Source organism: Lissotriton vulgaris, chromosome 3_1 (genome assembly GCF_964263255.1).
Source record: "Lissotriton vulgaris chromosome 3_1, aLisVul1.2, whole genome shotgun sequence".
Classification (NCBI taxonomy): Eukaryota; Metazoa; Chordata; class Amphibia; order Caudata; family Salamandridae; genus Lissotriton; species Lissotriton vulgaris.
This window is the reverse complement of record NC_141689.1, coordinates 977,383,448-977,400,173: the sequence shown is the minus strand read 5'-3', so window position 1 is coordinate 977,400,173 and position 16,726 is coordinate 977,383,448. Positions and strand designations below refer to the sequence as shown.

Sequence of the window (16,726 nt, the reverse complement as noted above, 5' to 3'; positions counted from 1 at the left end):
CAAAACAATTACTTCATGTACAAAAATATATACTACCTGCTAATCAAGGGAGTATCGATGGGCGCTTGTTTCGCCCCCAACTTTGCCATCCTATTTGTACATGACCTGGAAAAATCACTGATCCTAAACCCCATCAACCCATATCGGCCCCAAATCCATCTGTGGCGCCGATACATAGATGACATTCTATTGATCTGGAATGGAACAGCTGATACCCTCCATCCCTTCATTGATTGGCTAAACTCCTCACAAGAACACCTCAAATTCACTAGTGAGTCCAAATCTAATGACCTACCATTCCTTGATGTCACTATCCATGCAGAAGAGGGGACTCTTGGAACGTCTCTTTTCCGCAAACCCACAGAACGTAACACCCTGTTACATTACTCAAGTAACCACCCAAGAGGCCTACGCGATGGACTTCCTTTCGGCCAGTTCTTACGAATTCGCCGCAATTGTAAATGGCGTAAAGACTACTTTAGGGAGGCAGACATCTTGGTTATGAAACTTGTCAATAGAGGCTACCCACGACGTTTGGTCACTAAAGCAAAGAAGTGAGCATGGTACAACCACCGCGAGGATTTATTGATGCCTAATCAAAACAAAAAATCTATGACCAGAATCCCTTTTGTCTCCGTGTTCAGATCAGACAGCAACAAAGTGGCCAAAATAATCAAGAAAAACTGGCCTGTGCTACGATGTGATGAACAATTTCATGCACCACCTTTATTTTCATACCAAAGAGGCAACCACATCGCCAACCATCTTGTCCATGCTATTACCTGGCCAACCACTACAACTGAAAAACACACTATCACAGCTGCATGGGGATTGAACCCAGTCATTGGACATTTCAAATGCCAATCGTGTAGTGTCTGGGAGCTGACACTCAACACAAAAGAATTCATCTACAATGGACATATCCATCAACTCTCCCACCACTCGAACTGCAAAACACAAAATGTCATCTATGCCATCCGTTGTCCATGTGACCTTATCTACATTGGCCAGACCCCCCAAATGGTTAAACAACGGATAATACAACAAAAGAGCAGAATTAACTGCAAAGTACTTACTGCTCCACTGGTCACACACTTCATGGAAAAATCACATGCTGACACAGATCTCAGGTGGATGGTCATTGAGAAACCCACACTACCCATCAGAGGGGGAAACATGTCCACTCTACTCAATAGAGCTGAATGTAAATGGATTGCACGAGTCGACTCAGTCAACCATGGGTTAAACACCCTTGATGAATGGACAAACACTATCACCGTTTAAGTCCACTGCCCACCCAATTAGACCACTATCATGTACTTAACTCTCTGGTTTTAGACTGCGTGCTCTGTTGAACCCCTGTAATGTCCATAGTTCTCTTCCCCTGTGAATAGAGCTTAGCATGATAATAAATAACCCATTGGTTTCTGAACAATTATCCAACAGAACACTATTCAACTGTACATATACCCCCCTTCGTGCTCGTTATTGACCGATCCCTCGAATTTTTAATACTATGTTTGACACCATGAAATGTATATCTGATGTACTGTGTACTTTATACTGTGTCCGTTCCCCATACCACCACGGCTTGTACAACCACGCCTCTTTCTCGATTCAAGCAGACCTCCCCTTCCATCACGCCCTCCCTTTGCGTCCTGTCTGTCAGTGTTGCCTTGACAACAATCCGACAAATCCTGAGTCTCTTTCTTCTACCTCGCCACTTCCTGTTTGCCAATGTTACCTCGGTAACATCGCGACACGCCCCCTATCCCGCCTCCCGCGCTGACCGTACCCCGCCCCCTGCCATTGACTTCCTCATTTATATGCAGACTTCATACCTGCTCAGGTAGCTCCAGCATTAACTGCTCGCAGCCGCCCACCAAAAGAGCCCCAATTGCCTTTCGCCGCCCTGATTCACTCAGGTAAGCCCAGTTCACGCACATTTGGTGCGATCGGAGTATGAGGGTATTTAACGGTCTCTCACGCAACCGGCTCTCTCTTACTCCCAGTACTTTTCCTCCCCGTAGGCGCAGCTAATCCCGCCCGCTGATCAGATACAATCAAAGATCAGGTAACTCCACTTTAATCGTGGTTTTCCATCTAGCCTACATCCTGAACTTGACCAGGTTTTCGTAACCCCACCATCCCCTTGCTCCCCCGCAGCTTTCGACCTTTGAGCGACCGCTTGGACTTCAGCTGCCCACGCTTCCCTGCCTGGGTACCACCGTAAGTTTTTTCTCCCCTCCCTCCATCACTTCCGCACTCCCACACCACCCAACTATTACCTCGCACTAATTAGTCGAATTCCTGAATCACCCTTACACTATTGTTTCACCTATTATATTATTCCAACTGTCCAACTCTTGACATTTACACTTACCGTAGTCACCCCCAACCAACACTCCAACTACTCCCTGCTCCGGCCCCCACCCCCACCACGCCACTTTCACATCTAGACTTTCACTGTCCTGATACTTATACCTGATCACTCACCCACCGACCTACCCACCCCACTCCATGCCCCAGTCCTCGGTCTCCCGCTCAAATTGCCATTCTCTCGCCCACAGCACTGGTTCCATCGACAACCCTGTCCTGATGACGATCCCGACTAAAGGGGATCGAAACGCCGTCGACTTCACAGCTTGAATCATATGACGCATATCACGTTTTGTGCTCCTGTTCAATTTTTGACAATTCTTATTTCAAGTGATTACAACTTGTTTCTGTGGAGCTATTATTTGATGTAAATACTTCAGTTCATGCGTCAATCACGCTGTTCACTTTAGCACTTACACCTTCACTATCACCAATTGTATATAGCACCTTGCACCAAGTGCCACTGGGTTGTCACATGATCTGCTCTGTACAGTGCTGTTTTCACTGTATTGCCATGTGAAAGACCATTCCCTTTTGCCTCTTGGTGAATAATACTGCCTTTTTTCAAAAAATTCAAATGACTCCTTGGTTTCTTCCTTTGTGTAATGCATATTGCATACATTATTGAAACTGTCTTTGCATGATACCTGTTGGGAATTGTTTTTGCTTACACGACACACCCATCCCAACGAGGTTTATGGGTCTTCTCCTGTTGTTCTTATACATGTTCGTGTCTGACAGCACCACAGATGGGAGGAGGGCTGTGAAGCAGCAAGCACTGCTGCACTGCAGCCCCACCCACCCACATACACTTCCTCTTTCCATCATCAACTTCAGAAACACTGAACATGGCACTTCCCTGGTTTTTGTCTAATTTTAATTATTTAATTTTTTACAAGTCACACTACTATTTGATTTACTTGAAAGGTAATATTCATACATTAAGTTAATTTTGTTATTTAATAAACATTAAATTACCCTTCTCTGAATCCTAAAAACCCCTTACTGCCCCTTAACACTACCATTCTGTGAACATTAAAAACCCTCCTAACATTTAACGCTATCCCTCCTGAACACCTAACAACTCCTTACTTTAACATTACCCTTTCATGAAACCTAAAACCCCTATCGCTTAATGCTACCCACCCCGGAACCATTAACACCCTTACTATCCTTTACACCTACCCTTCCTGGAACCCTAAAAACCCGAACAATGTCTGAACACTACCCTTCCCTAAACTGGAAAATATCACTACTTCCCATAACTCTATCCATCCCTGAACTTTAAAACTCCCTTCCCACTCATCAACGTTACTCTTATCTGAATCCCAAAAACACCTTACGACCCCTTAACCTTACCTGAACTCTACAAACCCCTTAGTGATAACCTGCCATGAATCTTACAAACTCCGTACTATCCATCAAGTCTATCCATCACTGAAAACGAACTACCCTTTATTGCTTCTCCTCCTTGAACCCTAACATCACTTTGTTCCCTAAATGCGACCCTTCACAAAACTTCTGAACCCTAAAAAACTATCACCCCTAACAGCTACTCATCCCTGAACCTTAAAAACCCCTGACGACTGCATATTACTAAACTTCCTTAAGGACTAAAAAGCTGCTACTACCCCTTTATGCTACCCTAAAAAACCCTTAATGCCACAGTCTCTGAATCCTAAATTGTCCTTGCTACCGCTTAACACTACCATCCATGAACCCTAAATATTCCTTCCGGCCTCTTAACTATATCCTTTCCTGAACTCTACAAACTATTTAATGGTTCCCCTCCCTGAACCCTACAATCCCCTCACTATCTCTTATTGCTACCCATCCCTGAGTCCTAAAAATCTTAACTATACCTTAGCGCCACCATTCAGTGAATCCTAAAAAACATACTACCCCTTAAAGGAACCCCATTTCTGTACGCTAAAACCCTTACTACCCCTTAACTATACCTTTTTTTAAACTCTAAGAAGCTCTTACTACACTATAACACAAATTTTCCTTGAACTCAGCAAGCCCCTTACTATACATTAATGCTACCCTATCCTGGACCCTACAAACGTCTTACTACCCTCTGACGCTCACTTAAGAACTGTGCCTGCTGAAATGCTGGGGCAAACTGTGAACCAAACTATTGTTGTGCGGGTAATTCCTCATTTCTAAGGTGACCGTAAGGGGCCCATTTGTGTCCCTTTTATTTCTATCACCACATCCTTCTCCACAGTTCTCAATGCCCCCTGGTGTTGGGAACTGTGGGGAGGAGTTACCAGGTGATTTCCGGAACGTAATTTTAAGGTCCTAGGATGCGTCGAGTAGCATGGCAAAACTTCTCTTTAAAGAAGTAGAAGAACATTTTTAGGGCAGCAGGGGAAACACTTTGAGGACTACATACTGCTGTTTATGTTGAGCAGAGCAGTGCTGCATTGCTGTTTGAGAGCAATGAGACCCACCTAACTAATACATTAATTTACAGAATACTGTATATTTTGCTTAGATCACACAGTATGGAAATAGTGTTACCACAACCAGTCATCATGAGATCACAAATTGAGATAAATTTACAAGCATTATTTTGGTCTCTTTTTTTGCAAATATTGGTGCAAAATTAGCACTTACTTCAGCTTGTGCTCTGGTGTTAAAAGGCACAGAATGCAGTACTTTTCTCTTAATGCAAAAATAGAGTGAAAGCGCCGAAAAACATTTTCCACATCTTTCACAGGACTTTTACAGCTTCCCACATATTCTAAATAACCGCCAAAGCAGTATTTCCATGAATGACAAAATACACCAAATATCAGTGCATGACTATTCTAATGTTTTTGTAATAGTGGCCTATCTCAGTGAGGTAAACTTCCCTTTTTAGGTCAGGCTTCAATGTGCAGCTATTTGGGTGATATATTTAGTGCGCTTTGGCTTGGCTCCACCCAGAGGAATATTACTCTCCCAGCTCATGCTAACGGCTGGCAATGTATTCCTCCTTCCAGTATGCAATTCTAGTAGAAGGGAACATTCTAAAACCGAAAAATAAACTCAGCTATGTTGTTTGTCAAAGTAAGTTATTTTTACAAGTATAAGCATGGTACACAGATAGCATAATTGTTTGCTACTTTTTCAAGTATTGAAAAAAGCCAGTAACGTAGGCTTGAAGGTGATAAACAAGATTTGTGAATAAAATGTATACAAACAGCATTTGTGAATGTCTGTTTCTATTTGTTGGTACACTAATGTCAGAGCTATTGGCTTTGTAAATGCTTATTGTTGAATTTACCATTTCTTGCAGATGCTGCCTGTCTTCCACATTTCCACGGATGCAGAAAGGTATCATGGTATTTTCTGCATTCGTCATTGGGCAGTTACCTTCAGAGACAGGTAAGCTGCATTACAACTGATTGATTATTGTTCCACTTAAAATGTCAGAATTGAAGTAATCTTTTGTACTTTATTTAGGGACCAATTATGATCTCGATAGGAAAGCCCTGATTAGGCCTTGGATCCGGAGGGCTTTCCTAGTGAATTGCGCTCCGCGCATCCAAGCGTCCAATTCCAATGCACCCATATGGTGACTGCCTCTGTTCACTCGGACTCCCATTTAACTCTATGGGAGCCTATATACACCGAACGCGTACACAGACTCCCATAGCAGAAAGGGGTAGGTGGTGAAAAGCGTAAACCCTGTGGCGGGCACCCCATGGTGCCCGCCACACTGTGCATGCATGGAAAGGGGGGACCAATGGGTCTCCCCACTCGACGGATTCAGATGGCCCTGGGTGAAGGGGGGCCCTCACCGAAGTCCGATTCCCACAGCCCTTTCGTCTCTTGAGACGGAGTCGCAACGGCTGTCCGAAACGTGCATTGTACGCTCTCGTTCGGAAGCCGGATCCATTGGGTGTCACGATTGGGCTGCGAACGAGTAAGACTGACAGGATCAGGTTCGGAAACGATTCGGTTGACGTGGACGAAATCTTCGCATCGTACTTGGTCTTTCGGAACGGGGAAAGATTCGGTCACAGGCATAGGTCCCGAATCGGATTTGTTTGTCCGGAACCCTCTAGAGGCCTTCCTAGAGAGATCGTAATCGACCCCTTAATGTTAAGATACACATTCCATTGAACTGAAGTGCTTCAGTGTACGAGATACAGCCTTCAATGCACCAGTACCAGAGTATACTGTTTCTCTCATTATTCCATAAGCCCATTTTCATGGGTTGCTTCTTTCTGTAGCAGCTCAGGGTCCTTTTTAGAGATTTATTTATTTATTTCATGCAGCCAGTGAGTGCATAAAAATGTTACTGTTCAAGAGTTATGTTCCTCTGCTAAGGGATCCCAAATATCAATGGTAGATCTGATCTTTCCCTCCTGACAGCAAGTGAGTTTAAGGGCCTGATTACGAGTTTGGTGGTGGGGGAGCGGGCGGCATGCCACCGTCCCACACTACTGAATTAGACCGCCGGCCACCTGCCAGATTACGAGTTTCCTCGTTGTCTGGTGGGCGGTCCTTTGACGTTCTCATGGGAACGCAAAGCAAGTTCCTGCATGGCATAGACTGTTAAGTCCATGCTGTGCATAAACTGGGCATGCATGTAGACGGGGGGCCTGCCATGTGCTCCCTTGCATGCATCCAAATGGCCTGAGGCACCATGGTACCTTTTTTTTCGGTCTCCCTTGGATTCCTCACCGCCAGCAGTTTCATGGCGTGAACACCGTTATCAGACCACTGGCTGTATTATGCTTGGCGAGGGTCGCGCGGCCCTGCCAAGCATATTGTGGCCTCACATCACCGCGGATCCCTGGTGCTTGCAGGGGTGCCATGGAGGTCCACCCGCCCTAGTCGTAATACAGCAGTCAGACCACTGGTGCGGCGGTCTCCGACTGCCACCGCACCTCCACCATTGGTTTGGCAGTTCGATGGACAGCCGGATACATAATCAGGCCCTAAGTTCTGCAATCATGGCCCTGTTTCCCCATTTAATTTCCACCAAAAGGACAGTTTTAGCAGCTTTGCAAGTTGGTGTGAACCATTTTTTGAAGTTTGGGAGCTCTGGATGTAGGTTTATATTCTTTCTGAAAAAAATATTTTAGCTTTTCGAAATTGAGCTACCTACAGTATCATAAATCTCTGATATAACATTAATAGAGTTAGCAATAGTATTCTATCTGACAGTGCTACAGTTATTACTAACTGTGAATGAATTAAAATTATTAGAGTAGATCCATTCTTGGTCATAAAACAGTATGCCCTGCATTTGAAGAGATAGTAGATAATGTTCGCTCTCTTGTCTTTGGACAACCATTATATTAATCATGGCACTCCAGATCATTACATCAATATTGCTATTGTAAGTCCCCCTGTGAAACAGGACGGACAGGCATTGATATCGGGCAAAGAGTGGCTTACACAAGCATAGGCCGCAAGTACGCTTTATGTCAACCATTTGGAGAACTTGTCTACACAAGCACATCCTAAGTGCGACTGATAAGAGAAGTATATCCCATAATGCATCTTCATCTTTGGTCAGGTCCTGTGTCAATAATGATGATTCATATGTTAAATTAAAATCACCTGCAACTATAAAAGGACGGGTGCTAGTATGAGTGATCAAAAGGGTATTGAGAAGTTGGTGTGGGGCTGATTGAGCTTGAGCATTTGTGCCTCTAGTAAAGATATTAATTATTAGAAGGGGCATATTTTGATCAGGTGTAATTCTCAGAACCTGGATATCTAGTTAACCTTGTGGTTTTCTCTCTTACAGAACTTTTATCCGGTCACAACACTTTCTTTGGGTCTTCGTTCGCTCATTAGTCCTTTACCATGCTTCTAAAGTTGGTTGTTGCACATTCTAGATATCAAAACATTTGTATGTTAATTTACCTGGATGCCATTCTTATGATGCTTGAGGACACGAAGTTCTCATTTCTCTATTATACATTTCTAGTCTTCTTTTGGAGAGTTCGGGTTTTACTATAAATCAACCAATTTCACTTCTCTCACCAGTTCAGTCTACGCGGTTTATGGGATTCTGGTGAACTCAACATCCTGTGATCTCCAGAATAGCAGTGTAACACATATCCCTTCTCCACTTTCCTCAAATTTGTAATGTTGTGGCTTCATCAGTCCAAGCTGTGTTTCAGGTCCATTATAATATCAAGCTCTTCAAAGATTGGAAATTTGACATCTAACACTAGAATCAAGTTAATCTGATTTGATTCCTTTAGATCTAGAAACAAATGAGGAGGCAAGCTGGTGCTTAAAACACACCATGCTTGAAACTTTAAGCCTCAATTTTCAGAACTTCAATAACCTCAAATTCCTATGGTGGTGTGTTTGATGTGCCAACATTCAATTGGCGGTTCATATCCTCAAGAACGAGTTGCTACACACAAATTATTTAGAGTTTCTTGCAAGTTTCTTTGTGGTCCAGTAGTTCACGAAAAAAACATGCTGGTTGCTTGGTCCTTCTCAGAATGGAAAACCTCATAGCAGTGAACTACATCAATGACTGGGGGATTCGGAGGGGTAGAGGGGTTATGGGGTGGAAAGGTACTTGTTTAAAGATCATAGTCAATCTGGGTCGAATCAATTTTTGGAATAATTTCAGTAATGGTTTAACGGCTGAATATCTTCTATGGCATCTGAATTCAAGAGCAGATGGGTATTGGCACCATCTCAGAGATTTTAACATTTGACAACTGCATATTCGATACTTGAATGCCTTCAGAATGATGGGTTCTCTTCTAGGTACCTTCTTTGCCTCTAGATTTAATAATCAACTTCCCCTGTTCTACAGCTGGAGACCAGACTCACTAGCAATAGCAACAGATGCATTTCTTCACCCGTGGAATCTGCAACATTCTTACACTCACCCTCGGTTTCTCATGATTTCATGTTGCCACTCCAAAATTATAAAGTAACTAACTTTGTTAGCCATAGTGACTACCTTCTGCCCTTTCTAAATTTGGTTGCGGCGTCTGTTAAAAATGTCGATGCCAATTCTCCTTCCGAGTTTTCCTCATCTTCTATGAGATCATCTTGTCAGAATCACAAACGTCTACTCTCCCAAACCTCCAACTGAAGCCATACAAGGTTTTGGGACACCATGGTCTTTCCCAGGATTTTCAGTTGAGACTCTCAAATTCATCAGTGAAGCGTAGTCCCCAGGAACAACCAGAGCCCTCAAGTAAGCTCAGACTCACTGGTGTCTGGAATCAAACACACTTTCAGTTTTGGCAAACATTTCACCAAAATCCAATGGCCAACTAGCATCTTCAGTGAAGTCTTAAAGGACAGTGAATATTCATAGTTCTACTGTATCATGTGAACACTTCGCAAAAAAACCAACTGGAGAAAAACAGTAATTTGCATATTACTCTGCAGCATTAGGATAAGTATTCCTCCCACTCCCAAGTGTAATTGTTGGTGGAACTTTAATCTGGTTCTTAATTCATTCACATCCTGGCCTGATTATCCTATGTTGTCACTGAATGTGTAATTAGCAAAGATGATTATGTTTTTATGTTTAGACTATTTTGAATGAGTGTCAAATGTCAAAGCCTTGGATCTGTCAGTCAGGGGACTTCTCCTTTAGCGGTTTTGTTTTCCATTTCTAGGATAACATTTATTTTAGCAGTGGAACATACTGCTTTTTGGGTTATAAAAATCTTTGCATTGTAAGATGTTTAAAAGAATAATAGACAAAACTTTCCTTTTTCACTATGTATTCTAATCAGCTTCCCATTTTTGTCAAAAAACTCTTTCTCCTCCGTTACCTGGCAAACTATCCAGATGGGTTTAATGACTGTCACAAGCCGGCAATGACATTCGTTCTTTTGAAGCCAATTTGTGCAGAGGGGCTATGGCTCCAAATGCCAATTGGCCCACAGAAAGGCTTGAAGATAATCTGATATTGTTCGACTGGTATTTAGCATCAACTTTTAAAGATTTCTTCTGCAAACCAATTTTCCATGTCTCAATGTATGTAATTAGTTTGGATTACAAAAACAGAATATGAGCCTCCAGTCTTGACATAAAATGCCGATTTTCTAACTCAATGTAGGAAAGTCCTAATTTTATTAAAGAAATGGAGGAGAGTATTATCTGACAACTGGAAATACGTGTGATGAAGTATACTTCTCATCAATGTTTTTCACTCCTTTTGCTGTTGGACATGTGCTTGCATGCTTTCTAGAGTGCCACAATCAACAGTTCCCCAACTGACCTCATCTGCTGGAGGTTAGAGAATAGACAGTGGTTATTCTTCTTTGTATCACCTGATATTTTCCTCATCGTGCTCCGGTTTCTACACAAGTTGAACTATCTGATGCATGAGAAAGAGCTAGACTATTGGGCGTTGGTGGGGGGGGGGGGGTCTACAATGTACAGATGGTGCACCTGTGTGGTCTACAACGGGAGTTCAGCAACAGGGTTTTCTATGAAATATAGTTTTGTCATTGTTATTGCAGTATTTTTAGGTCTCCACTGGACAGCACATGCATTGTCTCTATGAGACAGTTTATTAACACACAGTGGGTTTACAGCATGCCCACGGCTTTGTTGTTGGTTTGCTGCAGCATCACTTATTTCCTTCCTGGTTTGTGAAGGCATGCCCATGTCATGTCCTCTGCTTATGGTTAGCTCTTCCCTGGAGTATGGGCGAAGTGCTTGTATCCATCCGCTGCTCCCGTTTTTGGATCTACTTTAATTGTGTTCCAGCACTCCATATGAGTGCTTGTGTTTTCGTTTCTGCCGCAGTCGATTTCTTTTCCAACCCAACCCACCGACTCCCTGTTTCATAAACTCCCCCATCATCCCTCTCTCAAGCCCCATATCCCCCCACCCCTGTCGTTCATGTTGTACCTGTGAAACTAGAAGCAGTTTCTAGTGGAATATATATTCTATATACATGTATATAGATCACTGCATCTTTAGTGTGCTTTGCACGCATCCCCTCTCAGGCACAGAGAAGATTGAGGAGGAGTGCTGGTCGCGTGGTGGCTCCTTTGTGTACAGCAGGGAGGAGAGGCTCCAGAATTGCTTTTGTTTTTGTGTGTGTTGATTTGCTCCATTACTGCTGGGATGCCACCCTGCAGCTGGCCTCTACAACTTCAACTGTGAATGAAAACAGATGTTCCCAGAGGTCTCTCGAGGGCACTTTAAATGTATTGTCTCCCCGTGGAATGTCTTCTTTTATGGAAATATGAACTGCTTTGTGCCCATGTCTGCCACCCCTCCCAGCCCACACCAAACCTCTCAGCATTGGCTCAAAATCCTGTGATTATGGCACATCACTTAATCTCTCTATGCCTGTAAACAAAATTGCAACCTTGTGTAATATAACTAGCACTCATGTAAAGCGCTCGGCATTCGGTGGAGTTTGCGCTGTATTAAAAAACAACAGAAAAATGAACTAACTGGTAAAAACAAGCGCTTAACACAAGGATACACAAATCGATACCGATTTTCTCCCCGATTTGTACAAAGTGAAACCAGAAACCTCGGATAAATCGCAGCTTTCCCACTTAAACTTTGTGCTCTTGAGCAAATATTTTATTTTACTAAAAAAATAGTTTCTTCATTATTGCTTATAAAAGCGCTTTCAAATATTTCAGTTCAGAAGGCCAGTTGGGTAAAACTACTGCTTTAAAATAAGTACTTCTCAGTGCCTTATTAGTGTCACAGCTCATCTACACGTTGGCTTACTCTGCCTCTCGTCTGAGATCCGATGAGTGAGTGGAGGGCTGGACTGGACTGGACTGGACTGGCCTTAGCAGGCACCGGGCATTTCCCCAGTGAGCCGCCATGGTGGAGGCCGGTTTTGGACCCCTCGGAGACTGTTTTTGTTACTGGGGCCGGTTTTGCAGCAAAGCTGTAATATCCACCCGCTGTAACAAAAGTCGCAGCTGAGAGAAAGGGGTGGGGCTTCAAACGAGTGCCCTCCTCATCCCCCCACGGGCCGGCCGAGCTGTTTGCCTGGGCCAGTTCCAGTTCCCAGTCCAGCCGTGGGTGAGGGTACCGAGGTGTGGATGTCATATGCGAATTGCCAGCAACAGGTTGCAACACATGCCCTGTGGAAGGATGGGAAACTCTCAGCCTGGCACAGTTTAGTGACGAGGCTTGCTTTAGCTAGGAATTGACTGGTGACAACAAACAGCCGGCCTAGATTGGTGGTCACTGAGCAGAACTGCCTTTTTTCCTTCCTATGTTCTTGTGAGCTGTTTGCCCTTAATGCTGCAGATACCTAGGCATGTAAATCATGTGTTCCACATAGTAAACAGAGACACTTTTTTTATTTTTAACAAACTTTTCATGTTTTATGTGATGTGTGCTGTATGATTTCAATAGCATCGGTATCAATAGGAGACTAGCTCTAGAATGGATTAATCTGACACGGTTATGGTAGATTAATATTAGTTATGTAGCGACTCAGTATTTTGCCGGGTGGCAATGGCACCTCGTGGGTGTCTTTTGAAAGCCCTCACCCACCAACCTAGTTGGTGGCGTGCTTCATCATCGGGCCCACCCAGTGACACCTAGCGTGTCCCGGGTGTGCTTCGACGCCTGATTACAGCGGAGCAGGTATGTCACTGTGTGTGCGGTGTGAGGTGCTAAGGTAAGTGAAGTTAAAACGGCTTGGCAGGTGGTCCCTGGGGTGGGGATACTTTATTAAAAGGGCCTCTGCCAGCGGTTAAAAATAAGGCTGTGGGACGTTAGAGGCGGGTTACGACCTCCTACGTCCTTGAGTAGTCAACATGTTTCAGCCAGTGCCTTATATTAATCTGGCTTTCATCAGGACAATAAATATGTGTGGGTTAAAATTAGGGGTTGTGTAGTGTAGTCTATGTGTCTACACGCCCTAAAGTGTATCTAGCTGTGAGATGGGGGATTCCCTTCTCAAGATCACGCTTTCAATGCTTGTTGGTAGCTCCAAGGTTATTGAAGTGGCAGGGTGAAGCCAGGATTTCTGGCCAGCACCAGCGTGGGACCTGTTGTGCCTCCTTCGCAGAACCGGTGATTTCAATAGCAAACATTTTCAGGACTCGGCTGGTGCACAACTGTCTTCCACTCCCTCCCTGTAGTGTTGCTTGACTCAACCCCTCCCCCTCCATTGTGTTGCTTGACTCGACAGACCTCCCCCATGCCCCACCCACTATTGTGTTGCTTGACTCGCCCCCCTGAAGCATGAAGCATGCGTACGAGGTGCCATTTCCCTCGTCATCTGAGTCAGAGATGTACTTTAAGCATGCGCACAAAATGAGCATCAAAGATAGATATGTTCCATGTAAACTTAAACATGTTTGCACAGTTTTTTGTTTTTGTACAATAAAAACCATCTTAAAATGTTGGCATAGCCTGATGTTTCGACATTTGAGTGAATGAGCATGTTGTCGTATAGGAAGTTACACGAGGCTAATGCAATTTAGATAAGACGTGCAAGGCACAAACAAATTCAACGAGACATTCATCTTGTATAAATCAAAGAACATGCAATAGAGACAGTGCATTTGTATGGTGCATCACTGCCAGTAGCATGGTTGCGAATTACATTTTTAATCTAGATGTCTTTGTCCATTCTCAGAATTTTACAGACTGGAGTCAAAATTGCATCTTGATTGGTTTTGTTTTATTCCTGAGTTCCCCAAAAGTGGGCAAATCAGGACTTTTACTTGCCCTAGCCTAACTCTGAAGTCCAAGTGACACAGTGACAAAGTCGAGCCATGGTAAAGACCACAATAGTCATTTTGTTTCCTAGGCCTAATTAACACACTAACGGTAAGGCTTTACCCTGCAGTCTGATGGGGTTGTACTTGGCATCCGATACATGACTGCACTGCATGCTCTACAGTAATCACTGCGGAGTGTCCGGGGTGCAAGGGTGTGTGCACTGCATTGTAGGGGGTTCTGGGCAGGGACAGATGCGAAAGCTGTACCTCTGTGTTTGGAGACCACTGCAGATTACATTTTGATTTGTAATAGCTTTTGGACGCTCTCTTTTCCGACCCTGTTTGGAAACGATCCACTGCAGATTAATTCTGCCGGTGGAGTGGTGGAATTTATCAGTAATTCCGGATTACAAGAGTACAGAGGTTGCCAGGTCCCCCCCCTGATTCCGCCTCATTATTTTATGCTTACATGTATATGTCACTGCATAGTTTACTTAAAAGTTGTTGAATATATGCTTATGGGTCTCAGTTTTATCTATCACAATGTTTAAATATGATCATACCAATTGTATGTATAAGTACTTCTCAATTGAAATATTGGGGAAAAATATATATAATAAAAAAATTGTAATAAATAAAAAAAATCCTGAAAACAAATTATAAAAATATATAAATAAATTTGCTTTATGTACAGCAACCCATTGAAATTTTGAATTTCTAAACATTTATCCACACATGTACATATGGAAATTTATATAATACAACTTTAGATCTCTTTATTATTTTCCATGTACATGTGTACCTTTTTATGTATCTATATATTGCTTACTTTACAACTACTGTAGAAAACAAAAGCATCAACTCTCGCCAATTCATTACTCTAGGTCTCATCCTATACCACTTTCAATATACCCTCTACTAACACTTTCAGACTCATGCCAAACTTCATTGTCCTACTATAATCTTCCCAAATAACCTTTTCTAGACCCTTCCAACCTCTATTCCTTCCTTATCCTATTAAATCCAACTAACAGACTCACATGTCCACAACTCCAATGAACAATTTATATTGCCCTGTACTAATCCACTATGGGTTTCAGATTAGCCTGCTACTCACCGAAAAGAGCTACTACTTTCTGATTGTTGGTTAAGCACTCCATGGGAGTGCTTTTTTCCCAGCTTGTTCCCTCTTGTGCTTAACTCTCTCTTCACTTCGTGCTGCTTTCGTGTTGTACGTGTTGTCCGCGTGCTTCTCCCCGTCTCTCACTATGTTCCGCTCAACCTCCGGTTCTTCCCCCATTGCTTTCTCACTCGTGTGCTTCTTGCCCGCTCACCTTGCTTTTCCTGCCCAACCTCACCCTCTGTGCTGCTTCACCCCCACGGTCCCCTTCCCTCTCGCCAGTTGCTTCTCATCCTTGCCCCTGTGCCCTGTCCTGTACGGTACTGCCATATTGTCTGCGAACCCATGTGCTTTTGCCCCACCACTACACGTTACTCTCTCGCCCGCTGCTTCTCCTCCTACGCCCTCTGTTTTACTTCGTTCCCCCACCTCCGGGTTGCCTCTCCACCCCCCCATGCTACTTCCATGCCCACCTTTCTGTTATTTCTTCCCACTCTTTAAAAAAAATTAAAACGCTCTCCAACGTCCAATTTTGATTGGTAACTAAACAGAAAATAAGCAACCTCATAATGTTGTAGGTACACGCCGACAAAATGACCCGGGCAGCCATGTGAAAAGCCTTTTTTATCCTTTAGCCATGCTGCACAGCATCGAGGATGCTATGTGGCATATGCTATGCTCATACACAAACCTCACATGTACAGATAGTTCTGGTGGCAGTAAACGATCACATCACAGTATATATTTTGACAGACTTTTTAAGATCAACTGACCTATAGGTCGGATATTTTATGCTACGAACCAGTTCCTTCACTCTTTGTAGTAGTAAAGATACTCTCTTGTATGAAATCCTGCTACCACAGGTTCAGGAGGATGCAATCAGCAGCTTCTTACCTCATTGTCTGACTCCACAAGCACTTGATCGTATTCACTAAGTGCAACTAGAAACATGATGGACGTGACGTTTTCAAAGCAGTGTATCCATTTTCTTCTTTCGGATCGCTGGCCCCCCACATCCACCATTCTGCAAAGTAATAAGAACCCCATCAAAAACAGTCGAAAAGCTCTACATACCTCCTCAACTTTGTAAGGACAAGTCACCCCAAACATGTTAAACTAATGATTATGAATTGCTATTATTAACATCACTCATCACTTCCCTACAACTCTTCAAGGTACTGTTTTTTCTCGTCCCCTCTGTCCTAAAAGCTCTTTGTTATAAACAGAAGTCCAGAATTTACCCAGGGACGGTATTAAAGACTTGGCGCAGTGTCCAGTTGTCAACTGCAAAGTACTGTCAATCCTGGGTGCCCAGTAGAAAGAGACAGTGTGTGTAATTATCGAAGGCAATGCACTCTCCTGAACACGGGCTGGAACTAGGACAGTTTGTGCAGTTACCCTTGGAAGGCACACCGACTTGTTTCCCAGCCCATATGTGACACACAATGCCCACGTCCCGCCCGGAGAGCTTCTTTGCGCATGTCTCAGTTCCATAATACTAGCCCTCCAAGTACAAGGACTACATGCAGTCTTCTGGGTCCAGAGCAGACAGAACCTGAGCCACAAG

At 43.5% G+C, this 16,726-nt stretch overlaps 1 protein-coding gene across 1 annotated transcript in view; it reads right to left on the bottom strand.

The window, feature by feature from the left end:
* Positions 1-16,726, bottom strand: part of LOC147727284 (guanine nucleotide-binding protein G(q) subunit alpha) — a 421,615-nt gene that overhangs the window by 66,282 nt on the left and 338,607 nt on the right. The window contains exon 5 of the mRNA XM_086961340.1: positions 16,054-16,183. Coding sequence (XP_086817466.1) covers positions 16,054-16,183 — 130 coding nt within the window. The remainder of the gene's footprint in view (positions 1-16,053; positions 16,184-16,726) is intronic.